The 21,853-nt window shown below is 40.3% G+C and overlaps 1 protein-coding gene across 1 annotated transcript in view; it reads left to right on the forward strand.

Annotated features, from left to right (window-relative positions):
• HAPLN1 (hyaluronan and proteoglycan link protein 1) overlaps positions 1–21,028 on the forward strand; it is a 32,940-nt gene extending 11,912 nt beyond the window's left edge. Inside the window, exons 2-4 of the mRNA XM_064735939.1 lie at positions 1,654–2,031; positions 13,018–13,320; positions 20,717–21,028. Coding sequence (XP_064592009.1) covers positions 1,654–2,031; positions 13,018–13,320; positions 20,717–21,006 — 971 coding nt within the window. The 3' untranslated portion in view covers positions 21,007–21,028. The remainder of the gene's footprint in view (positions 1–1,653; positions 2,032–13,017; positions 13,321–20,716) is intronic.
• Positions 21,029–21,853: the final 825 nt, after the last annotated feature.

Raw genomic sequence — 21,853 nt, forward strand, 5'->3', positions numbered from 1 at the left:
GAGCTCTGTGTGCTGCTGCCTGAAAAAGCAGAATCCCTCCAGAAAAACTGAATTATGAAAATAGAAAATAAAGCATTGATATACAACCCGTGAAAACAGGAAAATATGAGAAGTGTTTTGAAGCCTTTTATGGGTGACGGCATTCATTCATCAGCATTACAACACTGTAAATCTATTTACACAAATCCCTCTTCATGAGTATAGGGTGGTCTCTGCCTGTGTAAGGGGCACTGAGATGCTTTTGCACAAATAATTAAATAATAAGTTAGAATATTTAATATACATTACAATTTTTAATCTTTTATTATCATAATTAAATAATAATGACAAATACTTATTTATAACTGGCTTATAAACCTTATTACTAAACAGGTCCAAAACTATTGCAGGGTGGTGATCCTGCAGATGCAGCTGGTGAAGGCTGAGCTAGAACAGAGGGTGAACAGAGTTACAGAATAGAGCAGGGATTTATTCAAAGGATCTCCTCCATGGATCCACCTTGGTCAGCACAAGAGCCCAGCCAGGGCTGCACCCAAGTTGAACCAAAATGGTCCCAAAATGAACCCAAAATGGTCCCAAAATGAACGCAAGACGAACCAAAATGGCCCCAAAATGCCTGAACACTCCTGGGGTCTGTCACTGTGATCAGTTCTGCTCCATTTGCATCTTGCAGTTAATTGTCCAATTCCAGCTTTAGTCCATGAAATCCCATCATTGTTTTTCCCTCTTCAATTTACTGTTGTTTGTAATTTTTGGGCCTGGAGCTTGTAACTGTTGTCCCTTGTCAAGATGGAAAAGGAATTGTTTTCCTTTTCCTCGGAAAAGGAAAAGACAAGTCCAAGGAATTGTTTTCCTTTTCCTACCTATCCTGGGAGGACAACTCGCTAACACTAAACATGAAGCTCAGAGCTACACACTGAAGTAGCACAGAATCTGAAAAATATAAAAGCTAAAACTTGAGACACCAACAGCATTGACCACACCCATTGTGTAAAAGGAAGACTGCAAACCAATTCTTGGAGAGCGGGTTGTCACAGACATATTTTATGAAAAATCCTTTCATTAGGATCTTTTCTCCTGAGAAGCTGGGAAGCTTCAGCTTCTCCATATTTTGCTGCTCTGGAATGTGATTTGGAGAGTTGTTTACCCAGCATGTGAATTGTTTTTAATTAATGACCAATCACAGCCACCTGTGTTGAGGCTGTGACCAGTCACAAGATTATATTATCATTCTATACTTTTCTTTTGCTAGCTTTCTGATGTCTCTTTTCTTTTAGTATAGTCTTAGTATATAATTTTCTTTTAATATAATATATATCATAAAATAATAAACCAGCCTTCTGAGACACAGAGTCAAGATTCTCATTTCTTCCCTCATCCCGGGACCCCTGCAAACACCTTGATTTTATTATCATTCTATTCTTTTCCTAGCCTTCTGATGTTTCTTTTCTTTTAGTATAGTTTTAGTATATAATTTTCTTAGAATAGAATAGAATAGAATAGAATATATATCATAAAATAATAAACCTGCCTTCTGAGACACAGAGTCAAGATTCTCATTTCTTCCCACATCCCTGGACACCCCGCGAAACCAAACCACAGCGGGTGTTGATTTTTGCGGTTTTTTTACCTTTTCCTCCTTAAACCCCACAGAAAACGGGCCTCGTCTCCTGGTGGTAGCAGAGCAAGCCAAGATCTTCTCCCACCGTGGTGGCAACGTGACACTGCCATGCAAGTTCTACCACGAGCACTCCTCCTCCGCCGCCGCCGGCTCAGGAACACACAAAATCCGCGTCAAGTGGACCAAACTCACCTACGATTACCTCAAGGAGGTGGACGTGTTCGTGGCCATGGGGCACCACAGGAAGAGCTACGGGGGCTACCAGGGCAGGGTGTCCCTGCGGGAGAGCAGCGAGAACGACGCCTCGCTCGTCATCACCAACATCAGGCTGGAGGACTACGGCAGGTACAAGTGCGAGGTGATCGAGGGGCTGGAGGATGACACGGCAGTGGTGACCCTCAATTTGGAAGGTAGGTGACACCCTGGGACACGTCGTGGGTGGGATTGATGTGGTGTTAGGGAATTCCTGGGGTTTTGTCCCTCCTGGCTGATGTTGCTTTATCAGATGTTGCATTATGGCTGACGTTGCGTTATCGCTGACCCTGTGTTATCAGGGATGCAATCCAGATACATTTTATGAGTTTCAATACACGTAAAAGAGTGTTCAATCCTTTCTTTTTTTTTCCCCAAATCACTGCACTGAACAGAGGTAAATAAAAAGTTTCATGAGGACATATCACATACTCATACATTCACCAGCAAGTGTATGCCAGAGGCATCCTGAGAGAGGGAGCAGAAAATGAAATTTTAAAAGGAAAAAAGAGGAAAAGAGAAAGAGAGGAAAGAGGGGAAAAAGAAAAAAAGGAGGACAATAGGAAAAAGGGAAAGTGGAGAAAGGAGGAAAAAGGGAAAGGGGGAAAGGAGAAGAGAAAGAAGGAGAAGGAGAAGGAGAAGGAGAAGGAGAAGGAGAAGGAGAAGGAGAAGGAGAAGGAGAAGGAGAAGGAGAAGGAGAAGGAGAAGGAGAAGGAGGAAAGGAAAAGAGGAAAATAAAAGGGGAAAATAAAAGGGGAAAATAAAAGGGAAAGGGAAAAGAAAGAAAGAAGAAAAGGCAAAGGCAAAGGCAAAGGAAAAGGAAAAGGAAAAGGAAAAAAGGAAAAGGGGAAAAGACAAAGGAAAAAAGGATACAGCTGCCCTGCACAATAAGAATGTCTCAGTGGTTCTTGGAACCAAATAAACATAATGGGCTTATTTTACTTCTTTACATCTATTCTTCCATTCCTGGCTGGAGGCCACAGAAACTTCCCCTTTTGGATTGCAGGAAAACCCTGCCCAGTTTCCATGCCAGTGGCGTAGTGCATTTAGGTTGTTCCACCCCACATAATTCATCTTTAACAAGAAGGGACCCTGTTCTTTTCAAACTTATGAGATAAACAGAACTGGACACTTACATGTTTAGCTTCAGTTCTCTAAAGCAGTTATGAGTGAAGACAGAAATCAGCTGGAGGATAAAAATCTTTATTTTTCTCTGCTGGCTAAAAGCTCTCATGTGTTCAGCCTCCCCTCCACTGGGGCAGGCTCTGCAGGGGCTGCTCAGCCCCTGAAGGGAGAAAATTCCTCTTGGCAGGCCCAGATTTACCTGCGTGAGACAGCTCTCTCCACCTGCCCAGGCTCCTGCTTCCTCTGCAGCAAAAGTTCATTATTTTTCTGCTGTGAAAAGCAAGGGGATTGTGCTGTGGCTGCTTCCTGCTGTGCCTGGGAAGGGGAGATGCTGGTGCACGTGGAAGCAGAGCAAGTTTGCCTGAAGCTTGGTACAGATGCTTGCGCACATGCCGAAATCCAAACATGAAATTCGTTATTGGATTAAAGCTGCAGTGAGGAAGCAGTGAGGAATTATTTCTTTGCTGCATGCAATAACACAAGGGAGATCTGTTTTAAAAAAAAGATTTTCTACCTTTTTTACTGTTACTGTTTTGTAAAACAGCACCAGCCTTGGATACAAGGTCAGGGTCCCTCCTCCAAAATAAGGAAATTCATAAGTAGAGGAGGAATCATATTTCTTCAGCCAAGTGTGTTCCAACCTGCTCTCAAATTAGAATTTATATATTTTAACCAGTGTCTGGATAACGTAAGGAACAACGGTTTTTCAGTGATTTTTGCCCCACATGGGGCAGATGTAATGTTCATTTCTGACATTGTGGAGTGGTGTTTCTTAAACTGGAAGGAACATTTTCTTTGCAAAACTGCACAGTAAAATGTAACATTTCAAGTAAGATAAGAGTGGTGAGAGTTTCAGTGTCAGCCCTGCTTGTGTTGAGTGAACCCAGTAAATCTGTGTCTATAGCACACTGAACTTTCCTAAAAAAAGATAAGTATTAAAATATAATAATATTACACTGGAGATATATAACTGATAGAATATATGCCTCTGTTTGCATGGCCCTGTGCTTATTTTTGCAACACCCTTGCAGCTTTATGTAGTTCTGGCATTAATTTCCATTTAATGTATTTGAGCAAAGCAGAAGAGACCTGGGAATGAATAAAAACCCAAAGTATTTGGACAAAAATTAAAATACATCAGCCTATTCCAACATTCTACAGTCTGGTGTAAATAACCAGGTTAATCTCACAGTGGGAATGATTTGCATCAGCTGCCTGATATCCTGAGGTACTGGCTTCGAGGATGTTGATTGGCAGCAGGAAAAAGCCATTTACACCCAGGAATGCCCAAGAGCAGCGCAAAGCAGCTGATGGCTCCCTGCGCAAAACCCATGGCCCTGTATCAATACCAAAATCCTCCGTGGACCTTTTTTCTTCTCCCACTGTGCTAACTTTTATTTTTTCCAGCCTTAAAGGCCTCCTGGGGGTGTTATTAAACATTCATAATAACTGGGCACTTTCAGCTTTGGAAGAAAAAACTCTGAAGTTAGAGTCAGTCTGAATTTGTTACATGCCTTATATTTTTGTGATATGTTTTCTTCATCTTTATTAATTGGGAGTCACAGCATTTTTTCCCCTGACCAGAGAGATTGTGCTGAGCACCAGCTAAAGCTCAGAACTGGAACCCACTGCAGTTTTCCACAACCACCAGCTTTAGTTCATGCCCTAAATCATGTCCTGATTTTCGGCCTGAAGTAGCAGGACTGGCCCCAAGGGCTGGTCAGGGTTGGTCTGGGCTCAGCCAGAAGTGCCAAGTAGTGAGAAAAGCAGGATATTCTTTATGGAGACCAACCTCATCACCAAAGCCATCTCTCTCTGAAATGGCCTTACTCTCCTCCTGCCATAAAATATGGATCATGAGTTTTACCCTCTTTGTTCAGCGCCCTCAAATCAAAAGCCTGGTATATTAAAAGGTCTCTGACAGCAGCCAGATATCGTTGTCCGAGTCGTGAGCAAAAAAAAAAAGAATTCTCAGCTCACATTAAATTTTATTTATGGCAGCTTTTTACGGTCTCACACTAAATTCTCTTTATGTTTGCACTTTGCTGGTTTATTTCCTCATGAATACCTGGCACTGTGATGAATCTCACTGCTCCAGGTCTGTGGGTTTGGCCTCCCAGCCCTCAGGTGCTCCTCAGGCACAGGTTTTGTGTGCCCTCCCTGCAGGAGAACCAGAGAAAGTGGGACAATGCCAAACAGCCAGAGGCAGGATTTTACCAAATTAAATTATTTTTTAATAATTAAATCAATTTTTTAAATAATTAAATAATTTTTTAAAAATAAAATTATTTTTAGTAGTTTCTCTCTTCAAAGGGAGATGAGAGTTGAACACAGTAAGTTTGCAATACAGGCTATAAAATAATTAACTTTTACATCAACACTACTGGGAATTTGAAGATCTGGGTAAAATCATTAAAAGCCTCTGTAGAAAAGCAGCTTCTAGGTAGAAGCTAACTCTTCATGTGGCTCCCCAAGAACCAAAAACCACCAGCATTCATGTTCTTGCTCTGATGTATGTTGGCCTTTAGATCCAAGAAAGAAAAAAAATACAAAAAACCAGGCACCTCTTTCAAAACCAGACTCTTTAGTTCAAAATGGCTCAAGCAGATCTATAAGCTTCATATAAACAAATTTTTTCAAACTGTCAAAACAGTAACTTTTTAATCTGTTCATTTGGTCTTCAGCTGGATGTTAGCAATGGGGAATTCAGAGTTGAAACCAACAGGAAATCAACTCCATGCTCTCAAGAGCAATCAGATTTCGCCTAAAAATGTCATATTTGCTTCCTCTGTGTGTTGCTGTTCCATCCATACACACACCAAAAAATCCCACATATTTCTAATATCCTCTGTGTGACGATCTGTCCCACTCTCTGAAAAGCTGATTTTATAGGACACACTTTTTGTGGGTGCCTGGAACAAAAACCAAAGAGGGGTTGCCAAGAGTAACTCATGACAGAGCAATGTAATTCCTTCTGTGACAGGGCTTTGCAGATGGAGCTGTGGTTGCACATGCTCCAAGAAATGGTCCTTGAATCATTCAGGTGAAACAAAAAGGTAAAAAAAATTGTCAGAAATTGTAGAAGTAAAGTGTCAAAAGTAAAGTGTCAAAAAAAATTTGGAGTAATTAATCTAGGAAGAGCAGAGAAAGGCAACGGTCCCCAAATTTTATAAAAAGGCTGTAGAAATACAAGGCAATAATCTGCCCTGGGCCAGATCAGTGTGTTTTATATGTTTTTACTGGTTAGAAGCAAGCAACCCCACTGACTGTTATGGAATGCTGGAGGGACAATATTTCATGGTTGAGTTTCATTTTTAGGGACATTGCTACTTGAGATTGACTGCCAGTGGCCAGATGATCAGACATCTGAAAGTTCTGACAGGCAGGAAAATGGAGGTGTAGACTGTGAAAATAAGGGGGTCACTAGTTTTTATGGAATTTTAGGAATCCAGCAAGGAAAATTTTGCCCTTGAGTGTATGAACCTGCCAGTATAAAACAGTGCTCTACAATACAGTAAATAGCAAACTCAACTGTCGCCCCATGTTTGCACTGGCTGTAAGAAAAATTAATTTTCAGTTTGGGCTAAAACTTAAAAAATCCTATTTCTTTACTGGCTGGTTTTTTCCCCCATATGAATCAAAAGAAATTTGTGTTATTCTGTTTCTACGTGTCAATACTCTTGAAACTGCTAATTGTGTGTGGGGCTGGCTTAATTAATACACACAAATCATTACAGGGGTTGAACTTTCTGAGGTTATTTCCTTACCTTGTTGTCCTGGGTAAGTGCTCCAGCTCCTTGCACTGACAGTGTGTGTGAAGTGAATTCGCTTGCACTGAATTTTAGGGGTTCGTGTAAGGGGTACATATAAGACTCTGAAATACAAATAAGACAAGTACACTCCCAGAAAAGCACAACACGTGGAGAAGAGTTGTACATTTGCTCACTTGAATGAGAAATCCATTGAAATACTGGTGTGGCTGTGAGGAGGATATATAATACGTCCTTTTTTGGTGGAAATCCCAATTTCCATTACAGGATTCATTTTCCAAACTGCAGTTGCTTGGTCACAGGTGCATTCATCCCCTCATTTCTCACTGACAGACCCATTCTCTGCTGAGCTGATGTGTCTCAGGCTCTCCCTGTCTCTTTTGGGAGCAAGGAGGTCCTCCCCTGGGGGCAGAACCTTTTCCAGAGAACCGAGGATTTGGGAGAGCAGCCACACCGTGATTCCTTATCATGGAAATTAATATCCCCACCCAGCCTCCACATGGGTAGGGATTGGAACGACCAAGGTCAAGCTAAGGCTCCTCAGCTCTGCCTTCCCACAAAGTAACCAGATTTTAACCTTCTGAGGCTGGAAGGTTTTGCCTCCCTCCCTTTTTTTAAGCTGAATTTGTTAAGGTTTGGGAGTGGGTGTTTTGTCTAGTGGCAGAGCACAGGGCTGGAGTCAGAAACTGAGGCTCAGGCTGTGCCTTGGGAACAGCAAGGAGCCTCAGGACAGCTTTCTGTCCATTCAGGAACAGATGGGATGGATTATACTCTGGTGGGTTTGTAAGGTCCAGCAGGACTGAGGAAGATGCCCTGCCATCAACTGAGGATCAGCACTGCTAAAATGCAAAAGGAAGGGGAGATGAATGCTGAGCTCTCACTGTGAATTTCAGCAAGGTTTGATAGGGAAGTGAAGGAAAAAAAAAAAAAACACCTTTAACAAAAATTGCAAGGTAATTCAAAGCTGCGCAAAGCACAAACCCAGTACATTTTCCTCAGCAAAATCAGCCCTGGCCACCCCCAGCTGCAGGGTGAAATTAATGCTAATCAGTTGCAGGCTTGTACTGCAGATGAACTCCAACAAAAAATCAGCTTCTATGCAGTCTGCTCCAATATAGCCCAAAGCTAATATTACAGTTTAGTGCATATTTATGTTATAAAAACATTATGTCCCAAACTGTCAAACTCAGATTTGCAACACATTTACATAACACAGTTTAGCCCCTTTTGAAAAGTGATTTTGGAAACCTTACGGAATCAAATCTGTTTGAATAGTTATCAACTAGTTGCTGCTCAGTTTTTAGAAGTATGTAAGTTTATATCTTGATCTTTCCTACTTGTAGGGTGTTTTTTTAATGTATATGCAAATCAAACACATGTACTGGAAAAGGAGTGTGTTGTCTGGGGAAATGTAGTTCTGAAAAAAAGAATAAGTATTAGATTTCTAATAAAGTAAAAAGGCTTGGATTCCTATTGAATTTGCTAAATTTTTATTATACCCAGTGATATTTCTCTCCATTGACAAAGAATGGATTTTTTTTTTTATTTTAACAAAGATACGATGAAGGAAAAACAGAGAAGCTGAAAAATAGGAAACCTCTTCAGTGTCTTATTTATGAAGTTGAATTTAACACACATTGTATTACATTACATTCATACACTGCAGCTCAGAACATCACATAACAGAAAAGCCCTTTAACAAAGGATTTACAAAAGGAAAGAACTGAAGCAGACTCTCTAGCTAATTGATGAAGCAGAGTAAAATGCTGTTTATTATTACCCTGCCAAGTTTACATTTGCATGCTTTATTTTCTTGGACCAAGTCACTGAGGTTTAGTAATAGCAAAGATTTTGTTAAACAAAAATAACGCTTGGACGACAGAAGGGTGAGGGAGAGAAGAGGAAGCAAGGGAGCTTTAGGAAACTGGTGGAACAGATACAGAAATGGGTTAGAATGTTCTGAAAGAAGAGTGGCTTCATCAAAAGGTGACTGCCTTGCTTGACCACTGGGTAATTTCTCCATCCTATTCTGCACTGCCCAGAGGACAAAGAAATTGTTATAGGCAAGAGGATCCAACAGCAGAGGAAAAAGTAAAAAGGAAGGTGGATATTTATACCAGTGCAAAGTTTTTGGCTCATGTGTTATCTTGTCTTCAGTCCCCCTGAGTCCTACAGCACTTAGTTCTACAGAGATGCCTGAGGATAAACATTCTGAGCTGGATCTTCTCTAATACCACTTTATTTCAGCTTATTATGAGACTGGGCTAAAGCCAACTGTAAAACTTAGGTCTGGGTTAAGTTTCCAAGCCCTGCCAAAGATTAGGGTGGTCTGATCCAAACTTTTGTTTCAGGTCTCTCTGTTCTGCCTTATCAAACCCACATGGGGAGCTGGTTCTTCAGTGCTTTCTGAAATGTCTTTCAGGCTCCAAAGAACAATGTTAAATTCTGATATTTTCCATAAAACAAGAATTAAAAAAAAAAAGTGTCAGGTTAGGGCAGTGTCTGTGATTAGAGGTCACTTTTGAAACCATCCTGGAGGTGTTGCAGACATATTTTATGAAAAATCCTTTCCTTAGGATTTTTCCTCCTGAGAAGCTGAGAGGCCTCAGGAACAAAATGCAAACATTGATTATCTGCTGCTGTGGAATGCAACAGGTGCATCTGTGATTGGTCTCATATAGTTGTTTCTAATTAATGGCCAATCACAGTTCAGCTGGCTTGGACAGAGAATCTGATCCACAAGCCTTTGTTATCATTCCTGTCTGTTCTTAGCTTAGTTAGCCTTCTGGTGAAATCTTTTCTTCTATTCTTTTAGTATAGCTTTAATATAATATGTATCATAAAATAATAAATCAAGCCTTCTCAAGCATGGAGTCAGATTCTCGTCACTTCCCTCAACATAAGACCCCTGTGAACACGGCCACACTGGAGGTGCCCCCACATTTCCCAGCCCCTTTTGGCTGTCCTCTGTGGTGAGGTCTCTCTGCTGACCCATCTGGGCAGGGATGAGCAGCAGACAGGGTTTGGGGACAAGGCTGTGTCCTCGTCCCCTGGGGGACACAGAGCATGTGGCAGGGCCATGCTCCCTGCACAGTGACCCTGTCTCAGGGTGAGCCATCACTGCTGCAGGGGCACACAGGGAAGGGGGTGTCACACATGGGCTGTGCCACCATCTGTGCCAGGGCAAACCTGTCCTCTCAGAGGAGCTCTGACTCCCTCAGTGGCGGCAAATGGCCAAAAAAACAGCAGAAAAGTCTCCCACACACCTTCACCGCTTTCATTTCCCCATAGCCTTAAAACCTTAGGATGCTAAAATTGAGCCTCCTACCAGATTGGCCTTGAAACGCTGTTGTTAAGGCAGACATTATTCCAGCAATAATGTGAAATTATAAAAAATTAAAAAAAAAAAAAAGCCACCCAAAAAAACCCACAAAAAGCAACTGTCCCGAACCTCTCAGGAAATCTTGGCAAGGGCTCATGCAAAGAACACAACGCTCTTTTGTGTTGATCAAAACATTTCATCTTAATGTCTATGAGTCAAAAGAAATAATTAATAAAAATTCAGTGATTCATTCAACAATTCCTTCTTTCTAAATAGCTTGCAGGAACTCCCCTACTCCCATCCCACACTAAAAAAATCCCACCAAACCAACGAAGCAACAAACAAAACCATACACAAAAAAAAAAAAACACCAAAAAACTAAAAAAAAACACCCCAAAACAAAGAAACAATCACCCAAACAAACAAAATTAAAATAGGCAAAGAAAAACAACCCCCCCCCAAAAAACCCAAACAAATTCAAAAAGCTATGCTAGGGTTTAATTGACTCTTTTTAAAATGAGAAATTGACCTTACAATGGATAAATGGAAATTTTCCATGAAAAACGTGTAGTTGCATAATTCCAGCTAGCTCTGCTCCTCCTTAAGCACTGTGAGGAGGGCACTGAGACCACCTTGGTGACAGCAAGGTGCAGGTGCGAGCAGCATGCAGACCTGGCAGGACTCCCATTGGGAAGGGGATGAGGGGAGATGATCCTGTTAGGCAAGGCAGCACAGAATCACAGAATCAACCACAGAATTACAGAATTCACAGGATGAACTAGGTTGGAAAAGACCTTTAAGACCATCTAGTCCAACCCATGACCCAACATCTCCTCATCAACTAAACCCTGGCACCCAGTGCCACATCCAATTTTTTTCAAGCCAATCCAGGGATGGTGACTCCACCACCTCCCTGGGCAGCCCATTCCAGTGACCAATCCCTCTTTCAGTGAAGAATTTCTTTCTAACATCTAACACAAACTTTCCTTGGCACAGCTGAAGAGATACGGCAGCAGCCCCTAACCTCTTTGTGGTATTTGCTGGGTCCCCAGGACAAAGGAGGGATTATGAATGTGACTCCATGTTCTTAGAAGGCTAATTTATTACTATATTTTATATTATATTATATTATATTATATTATATTATATTATATTATACTAAAACTATACTAAAGAATAGAGAAAGGTTACAAGAAGGTGACAAAGAATGATCATGAAAACTCATGACTGCTTCCAGAGTCCTGACACAGCTGTTAGTGATTGGTAATTAAGTCAAAACAATTCACATGAAACCAATCAAACAACCACCTGTTGGATAAACAATCTCCAATCACATTCCAAAGCAGCCAAACACAGGAGAAGCAAATCAGGTAATTATTGTTTTCATTTTTTTCTGAGGCTTCTCAGCTTCCCAGGAGAAGAATCTTGGGCATAGGGATTTTTCAGAAAATATGACAGTGACACCTCTTCCCAAAACCAGAGCTGCTGTGCTGCCAATGGGGCATTTTCTCCCCCCCCCAAAAAAAAATCGACACTGCCACACATCACGGATCCAACCTTTACTTCCCATTTACTCCTCCTCCAAGTGGCTGCCAAAGCTGTTCCCCTTCTCCCTGCCGTCTCGATTTATTAAAAATATGGATATTGATCTAGTACCAATATCTAACTGTGATGGACAAAGACTCTCTAACAGTTTAAAGTTAGAAAGTGTGTGTTTATTGTGAGATAGCTCCCAAATACACACTGTGATTTACAAGTCATTACAGAGTCCTTTTATCTATACAAGTATTGAAGACCCAAAATACAAATGCATAGTCATCACTTTGGTACATCTCATTCCCCACTTGTCATGGTAATTAGTTCAAAAGCCATTAAGTATGCGGAGTTTGTTCTTTGAAATGGGTCGGTGGTCCCTTTCATAGGGAGGGGTCCCAAAATGAGGAAGTAAATGAAGTCTTCCTCCTTCTGACCTTTCTACCTTTTCAATGCAAATATTTAAAATGATCTCTTGGTAGAACTCCCATTCCTCATCTTCAATTCGCTTCAGAGCATAGAAGGCCACAACTGTCTTACGTTTCCAAAAGCTTTTATCGGTTTCTATATTCTTCATTATAAACCCAGCTAACCAAACATTGTCTTGACAAGCAATCAATTATTAGTTAACTACTAACTCTTAACTTCATCAAGGCCTACCCATTTATTTTGGTTAACTCCATTATGACGCCAGCAAGGGGGGCTATTTACAGACATGAATGAGATGGGGCTGCTGTAGAATGTGCCTCAAGCTGTTTTATTTTCCAGCATCAGCCTAATTACATGGTTATGACAATGGGAAGATGCCAGCAGCTCACATCCTAGGCAGCAGGCCATTCCAGTGGCTTAAATGTTACACCTCACTTTATAAGCTTCTTGACCAATCAGACAAAGCAAAAGCACATTGACAGTATTTATATCTGTATAGTATCTATTCTATATTGACAGTAGTTCTGTCCAACCACTATAAGCACAGGTACCTTTGGTTAAACAATGCTTGCTTATTTCAAATGCAATACCTGCTTGTGAGCCTTCAAACACAATGCACAGAGCTCCATTATTAAGCTTTAACCTTCCTAATATCTTGCTAGATGAACTTTTCTGTGGCTTAGGGAGTTATTCTAGCCAAGCGTTAATACCAGACCATTGTTCTATTTGTCCTTGCTTTTCTACAGTTTAAATAATTTTTCTGCTGCCCAATCTCATGGCTGCTGCTTGGCTCCCATCACAGTTCTGCTGTCTCTGAGGCCTGCCTTTTGCAGCTTTCCCAAACCCTCTGGTTTTGTGGATTCCCACACAATAAAGCTTATCTCTAACTAAAACCCCAGCTCCTATACAACCCCTAAATTATTTAAAGCTTACACCTGGTACCTCTCTCTCTGCCCCTGCCCCAGGTGTGGTGTTCCCCTACTCCCCGCGGCTGGGGCGGTACAACCTGAACTTCCACGAGGCGCAGCGGGCGTGCGCGGGGCAGGACGCGGTCATGGCCTCCTTTGACCAGCTCTACGACGCCTGGAGGTCGGGGCTGGACTGGTGCAACGCGGGCTGGCTCAGCGATGGCTCCGTGCAGTACCCCATCACCAAGCCCAGGGAGCCCTGCGGGGGCAGGAACACCGTGCCCGGCGTCAGGAACTACGGGTTCTGGGACAAGGACAAGAGCCGCTACGACGTCTTCTGCTTCACGTCCAACTTCAACGGTGAGAGCGTTTCCTTTGCCCTCCCCCCATTAAATGGCTGTGCTTAGGCAAGGTGCTCCAGGGGCAGAAAGGGGTGTTTGGTTGGTCAAAGCTTGTGTTAAACCTGGAAGATGCTAGGAATGAAATAGTCAAGGTAATAAAATAATTGTTGAGTTTTCAAGGGTACGCGCGCAGAGCAAAGTCGTGTTTGCCACGTGGTCACATAGGTAGTTTTTACAACTCAGGACTTGTACTGGCAGGATTTTCTAATGTCTCCCCTTTTACTCCTTGAAAATTTATACATACCCTTTATACATACCCCATTAAAATTTCTACACATCCTTTTAATGCTGGTGTGTAATCAGTTTAATTCAGTTCAGCCTTCGAACCTGCAGTTCATTAATTAAGGTTTCCTGTTGAAGTCAATAATTCTGCTCCCATTGCTAAAATCTGTCAGCAAAACAAAATTTTGATCATCACTGCACCTATTCTGCAGTGTCCAGCAGCTCCTGCTCATGGACCAGGTCTAATATGCCTAATAGTTCCTTATCAGCAGACCTATTTCTAGATTTATTCATAATTTAGATTTCTAATCTCAGTATGCTGCGAAGCCACCGATCATTTTTGCTCTGAGTCTGGACTTCTGTAAACCTTACTTTAGAAACTGCAAGCTTTTTTTTTCCTATTAGCTGATATATTTTTTTAGGTATTAAATGAAATTAAAGGACCCAATCTCAGCTTGCTATCATTTCAGGGTTTACCTAGTGTCAGGAAAAGATTTAGAAAGCATTCCTGTGAATGCATCCAATCCTCTACAGCATCCAGCTTGTGGATAATTCCTACACAACTCTGTACAGGTTTGGCTTGCAGCCCACTCAGACCACGGAGTGTGGCCTTTTTATATTTATGCACAGATTGCTTAGCCACAGTGAAGCAGCTTTGTCCTACAGCACAGCAAAATATAAAGATAAGCCTTGGTTTCAGAAGATGTGCTCCAGTGCTAAGTCTGCACCACCCTCCACAGAAAAAGACCCATCCAAAAAAAACAAAAAAAAAGAACCAAAACAAACAAAAAAGCACCCTCCCAAAACAAAAATTAAAAATAAAAATGAAACAAAGAAAAGACCTAAAAAACTCACCACAAAAAAAAAATAAAAATAATACACACAAGATTAACCCCCCCCCCCCCCCCAAAAAAAAAATACAACAGAAAAACCCAAACAGATCCTCTAAGCCAACAGTATTACATTTGGTTCAAAGTGATCTGAAACAAAAGTTTGGCTGATTTCTTTATTGTACTGCTTCATCCCATCAAAAGCTGGCTCAGTTTTTCTTGCTTCATTTATCCGAGCTGAAATCCTGCATGAACTCTTCTATGCAGATTTAACCCTGTGCCATAGAAATATCACCAGGGTATTAAATAATCAAACAAAAATAACTAAAATGTGATAGCTGCACTTTTTTCCAACCCTTGCAGAGTAAAACCTTGTGACTACTGCTCAGTGATCACCCCCCTTTTACACAGCAGGTGCTGAGCAGCACCTTTTAAGGAACAAAATGCATGATTTCTGGGGAAAAGAAAGAATAAGTACTGACTAAGATAAATATTAGAAAAAGAGAGAGAGAGAAAGAGAAAGTGTAGATAGATATAGATATATAGATATATAGATATATAGATATATAGATATATAGTTATATAGTTATATATATATATAGATACAGATTATATAGATAAGATATAGATTATAGATATAGATAGATATAGATGGTATAGATATAGATATAGATATAGATATAGATATAGATATAGATGTAGATGTAGATGTAGATATAGATGATATAGATACAGATAAAATAATATGTAGATGTAGATATAGATATAGATAGAAATATAGATATAGGTAGATGTTCCCACAATTCAGTGTCAAATGTCACTCACGACCTCAGCTGAAAATCCAGATTTCTGCTTTATGTAATGGAGATGGGAAAATTCCAAGGGCCACAGAAGCAGGCAAGGATAAGGAGAATTTAAAAAAAATAAGTTGTGGGAGTTTCTATAAAAAAAGAGTCAGGTTTAGATACCTTCTAAATGGTTTCTCTGTAGGGAAAAAATTCAGAGATTATTTAAAAAAAAAAGGATCCATTTCAAGTAATTCAGCCCTGAAAGCAAAAAATCTTGGTCTGAAATACATGCAAAGCTTGTTTTTTACCTGAAGAAGGAAGGTAAAAGCCATGGTACTTAGCCATTTGGGTAAAAAATGAAAATGTAATCATCAATGCAGTGAATTCAAATCCAGGTTCAGTGTTTTCCCTGTGGAATTATTGGATCCCAACTGTGATGACCCAGTTACACAAAAAATAATGGTTAAATATGAAGGCATTGTACCATTAATAAAAACATTTACATGCTTTTCTGTTATCTGCACATGGAAATAGTTTGAGCAAAGCTGCAATATCAAATAATCTTGTTACTTTATGAAATTACCCTCCATGATGACTTTTCATAGAATACGGCAAATACAACGTACATTTTTTTCTGCCCATGTAGCTGATTTATACTGAAATGTTTCTGATTCATACAAGATTTGTTCATTATTTCATGTTCACCCAAGAACATGAAATAATTTCATAGCTCTTATATCTAATACTACCAGCAATCTACCAGTATATATATAGTGATGTGTATATATATGTATAAATATATATATATGTATATATATATATATATATATATATATATATATATATATATATATATATATATGTAGTGATGTGTTTCATAAAACAAAGCAAAGAGTAACACAGCCTGATGCTGCCTGAGAAATCCATCAAAATATTTTGAAATAACAAAACATTTTCTGCCTGCACTGGATGGCAATATGCTTCCCAATCTGTTTTTACATTCCTTGTGCTGATAAAGACTGTTGGAAATGAATGTACACAAGTGGGGAGGATCTAACTTAAATTTGAAAATTCCTCATTGGAATTTCCTGGTGCCTGAGGGCTCAGCTTTGCTCTCTCACAGCCAATTTCTCCTTCACTTGTCCTGCTCAATGGAAACCACTTCAGCCCATGTCATCTTTAGAAGAGCTGAGGTGATCCAAAGTTTTTCCAGGGCTGCAGGTCCCCCCAGTTTCTCTCCTTTCCTTGTCCCAAGGAATAAGGATATTCCTCCCCCATGCAGCCTCTCCAGATGATCAATTTGATGAAATAAATGCAGATAAATCCTTTTGTTACAATCTTCCCCACTGAGCCTAATAGCCATAAACCAAGGAAAGTATAATGGAAGAGCTGAGTGGTTATTCCTTATCTGTTTTCAAAGGTCTTCTGAAGGACAAAAGTTGTTTGTTTTTTGGTTTGTTTTCTTTTTTTTTAAGGAAAATCCCTGAGAATCTCTTGCACTGAAAAGTGCTGAAAGAGCTAAATGTAAATGTATTTATCAGATCCTCTATAATTAAACCTTTTTGAAGAAAATAAGACAAAGTACAAGTACAGCTTGCATCACACTTTCCCCTCAATAACATGCATTTTATTATATACTTTTTCCACAGAACCATGGTGCATAATTGATCTTTCATCAGCTCTAAGAGAATCAAGTAAAAATCTTGTTTTAACAAAATTAAGAACATGAGGAATACATTTTTGAGAGCATGTTAAAAGCACAGCTGTCAGCCACCTGTTTATTACAACAGCGAGTGTGACAAGCAATTGTCACATTTAAATGGGAGAAAGCTGTGGAAAGTCCTGTCTGAATAATGCTGACTGTTCATTTGACTATGTCAGAGTATTTTATCACTAGGAGCATGTAGCAACTGTTCCAAAAAGAGAAATTGAACCCAAAATAAAATCACACAGCCTTTATTAGCAGTAGTTGCTTCTGACTCACCGGAGTCATTACTGGTATTGGTGTGTTCAAAATTTTTTTTTTCTCACATATTTAATTCAAAATCAGTTATTTGAGGGGATCACTGGGTGTCAAAATATTTACCAGGTCTTAAATATCACTCTCCATTTTTTTTTCATTTTTAAATAACAGAAACTTACTAATAAGCCTCTCAATTGAGCACTAAGCTTGAGGAAATCTCCGAGTGTGATTAATTCCTAAAACTTCCACAGTCACAAGGGTGTGTAGGCCAGTGGTCGGAGTTTTCCTCTTACAGCTGTTCTGTTACGCACAAAAATCTCAAAATAGCTGTTATAGATGGGGTTTGGGCAGGTTTGCACAAACCCTTTGCCCTATGGGTTTGGTGTGAGGAGTCTAATCAGGCATTAATGAGAGAGAGACAGAAAATTCTTCCCTATCCTTCCACATCAATTAACAGGTTCTGAGACTGAACAGTCAGGAACCCTTCCCAACTAATATCAGGGGAAAAACTGCAAATCTGCACAGAGTTTATTAATGGGATTTTATGTAATCAGACATTCTGGATACACATAGCACCCCTGTGGAGTGTACTATTACATTTCTCTTGTTTGAGGGAGGAGCAGAGTATAGGAGTATTTTATTATTGATGTCATATGTCAAAAGCCTGACCTTACTGCAAACCCCTAGGAAATTACATTCCATTGGCATATGGCGTGAAGAGGAACTCACAAACTAGGTGAAGTTTACTAAACCCTATCAGTCCAAACCCCTGTTCCCCTAAATCAGAAATCCTGTTTGCTTTGGGGGAACCTCTTAAGAGTGTATCAGTGACAGGATTCCATTTAGTAAACATTCCCTTTAGTAGCACATTGTGAACGCTCTCAACTTGCCAAAACAGAGTTTTAAAAAGTGTTCCACAGAGGGATGATTACCTGTTCTCAAGAGTTTTGGAAATCATGGAAATTTTGGAATTTCAGAGTTACGGAAATTCTGTAGATATTGTCTCTGACATCAATGAATTTCTTTTTTAAAGTCTCTTTTGCACCTCAGCTGCAATGTAAATTCCTTTTTTTAAAATGTTCTTGTCTTGATATCCAATTTCCAACCTTCAGACAGGGTTAATTCAATTACTTTTATATTGCGATCTGACCTGATTTTCCTTCATTTAGAAAAAAAAACCCTGTTTGATTTTTGCAGGAATATGAAGCTGTCATAACTCTTAATTCACCACTTTTTCTTTACCAAGAAAGCAATCTCATACTAGGCATAGTTTTGTGTATCTATCTGATTTTTGGGAGTCAGAAAGTGGATATTGTCTTGGAGTACATTCTTAATTAATCAGCAAAGAGTGTGCTCTGGAATTAGAAGGTGCCCAGAAGAATAACAGAAAAATTCCTTTTTTTTACCTAGCTCTCCTCTTCAGGAGCAGGCAGATTGAAAAGTTGTGAATTTATTTGGAAATTACTGAATGCCTTCAAAGAAACACGATTCTTCTGCAGTCCACTTACCTGTCAAAGCAGTGATGATAAATAACCCCAAGCATAATGAATGAAATGCTCACAATGAATGTTTATTGCCTTGATAAATAGAATCAATACCAATATTATTGCTCTGTATGGATTAGTAGGGTAGACTTGGCTTTTTGGGCTTTATTTTCTGGCATATATTTTCATTACCTTGAGACAGGGAACATTTTTCTCAGCAGCACTATCAGTTCAGTCTCGTGTTGCGGTGAGGATATTCCCTTTGATGCCTAAAGAGAAACAGAGCTGCAGAACTGCTGGTGAAGACTTACAACAGACATAATTTTGCTCCACCACAGGCTCAAACTCTCCTTCTGAGAAGCTGTTGGATACCTTGGCTTTCTCACAAAAAAAAGAAAAGAAATTTTTTGCTTGTATTTAATCAGAAACAAGGTCACCACCTTGTCAGAGAGCAAAAGAGCATGTGTTACCTGCAGCTGCCCTCCCCTAAAATGCTATCAGTGAATGTGACTTTGGTTGGAGATGCCATAATTTGATATTAGAAGAAATAAATATAGCATTGCTTTTAGTTTTGGGGGGTTTTTTGGGGTTTTTTGGGGGTTAGATTTTTTTTTTTGATTGGTTGGGGGTTTTTTGTTCAAATAGTCTGTTTTCTGTGCCTCTGCTGTTTCTTGGGAAAGTTCTTTTTTCCTCCTGACACTTATCAATTCACCATACCAAAAAATCACAGTATTTTCAACAACACAACATCCAACTGGCACACAGCCAAATTAACCACTGTTTCACATGATCCTTCAACAGATCATCTCCATTTCTCCTCGAAAGTCAGTGTTATTGTATTGTTGCCTGAAATGAAAGCAGACAAAAAGCCTTGCCACAGTATTAAAATGGTAAGATAAAAAAGAAGTTCCTTATTGGAAGCTTCCAGGTGTATCCATAGTTATGGGCTATGGGCACAATGGTATTCAATTTGTACAGTTTTCATAAGGTTAATTAATTAGGATATCTAAGAGATACATCCAATAGGAGATTCAGTTGCCCCTTGGGTTGGTGCAAGGGTGTCTATGCCCCAGTTCCTGTTATGTCTTCTTATAGGTTCTCTGCTTGACAATAAGACCAAAAAGTATTTCAGGAATGTGCTAAAAGGTCAGCTTATTACTCTAAAATCTTAGAGAAAGGGTAGGAAAAATACCAGGAGCTGTATAACTGGTATATAGAGCTGTGGATCTATGAAAAGTGTATGAAATTGCATAAAAAGTAAAACTCCTTAGGCAACACCATTGAGGTCACAGAATCACCTGAAAGGAAGTTGTAGTCAGGTGGGGTTGGTCTCTTTCTCCAGGCAGCACTGACAGAACCAGAGAAGGCAGTCTCAAGGTTCTCCAATGGAAATATAGGTTGGATAATAGGAACAATTTTTACAGAAAGGCTGATAAAGTTCTGGCATGGCTGCCCAGGGAGGTGGTGGAGCCACCATCCCTGGATGTGTTTAAAAATAGCCTGGATGTGGCACTGATGCCAGGGTTTAGATGAGGTGTTGGGGCTGGGTTGGACTCGATGATCTTGAAGGTCTCTTCCAACTTGGTGGTTGGACTCGGTGATCTGAAGGTCTCCTCCAATTTGGAATTCTGTGGTTGGACTCAATGATCTTGAAGGTCTCTTCCAACCTGGTGGTGGGACTTAGTGATCTGAAGGTCTCTTCCAATTTGGAATTCTGTGGTTGGACTCGATGATCTTGAAGGTCTCTTCTAAACTGGTCATTCTGTGGTTGGACTCGATGATCTTGAAGGTCTCCTCCAGTTTGGAATTCTGTGGTTGGACTCAATGATCTTGAAGGTCTCTTCCAACCTGGTGGTGGGACTCAGTGATCTGAAGGTCTCTTCCAGTTTGGAATTCTGTGGTTGGACTCGATGATCCTGAAGGTCTCTTCCAACCTGGAATTCTGTGATTCTGCGTGATTCTTTGATTTAAGACTGCCAAGATTTAAGCCTGCAAAACCCCTCCAGCACCGCCGACACCCAACCTCCACACAGCGCTAACAACTCCGCCTCTCCCCCTCTCTCCCCAGGCCGCTTCTACTACCTGATCCACCCCACCAAGCTGACGTACGACGAGGCCGTGCAGGCCTGCCTGAAGGACGGCTCGCAGATCGCCAAGGTGGGGCAGATCTTCGCGGCCTGGAAGCTGCTGGGCTACGACCGCTGCGACGCGGGCTGGCTGGCGGACGGCAGCGTGCGCTACCCCATCTCGCGGCCGCGCAAGCGCTGCAGCCCCAGCGAGGCCGCCGTGCGCTTCGTCGGCTTCCCCGACAAGAAGCACAAGCTCTACGGAGTCTACTGCTTCAGGGCCTACAACTGAGAGGGTACGCCTAGAGCGTGAAAGTTTTTTGCGGTTTTTTTGCGGTTTTTTTTTTTTTTAAGCGTGAAAGATGTCTTTTTTTTGTTGTTGTTTTTTTTTGGTTTTTTGGGTTTTTTGGGTTTTTTTGGTGGTTTTTTTTTTTTTTTTTTTTTTGGTATGAACTCATGCAAGCTGCCAAAACTGTGATAAACCTCTTTTACTTACTGTAAAGAGTCATTTTCGTAGACACTCCCTCCCCCAAACCCGTTGGTTTGGTTTTGGGTTTTGTTTTAGTGTTTTGCTTTCTTGATTTTTTTTTTTTTTTGTGAGAATATCATTCCATAGATATTTTAAATTAATATAATTTAATGGGAGCTCTAGGTAAGGAACTTTTCAGATTCAAATTCTTTAAGCTATGTCATCCCAAAAAGATTATAATTTTCGTGAATGGGGCATGCAATAGAGCTTGACAATTGCTAGGGCACAATTATGGAGTGTAAGGCTACTCAAAGCAGAAGCTTTTAAAAGCACAGATTTTACATATTTGTACCAGTTTGAGAAACACTGCAAATTGATTATGATAGGAATTTTAAAATAAAACAATATTTTTGTTAAAGGGGATCAGTGGGGTTTCGGAAAGAAATCTCACAACAATATATGCTAGCAAATAACTGTTTTCACTGGTTCACATGGGAACAACAGAGAGTTCAACAAAAGCAGCTAAAACGGTCCACAAAAATAGGACTAGTTTTACAATTTCAAACCTTGCCTTTCTGAAAAATAAGCTCATGCATAGGAAGAAGCACAATTAGTTCTCCAGAACATTTCAATTGTGTTTTCGTTGTGTATAAATCATTGAGTGAATAAT

This window comes from Zonotrichia leucophrys, chromosome Z (genome assembly GCF_028769735.1).
Source record: "Zonotrichia leucophrys gambelii isolate GWCS_2022_RI chromosome Z, RI_Zleu_2.0, whole genome shotgun sequence".
Taxonomy (NCBI): Eukaryota; Metazoa; Chordata; class Aves; order Passeriformes; family Passerellidae; genus Zonotrichia; species Zonotrichia leucophrys.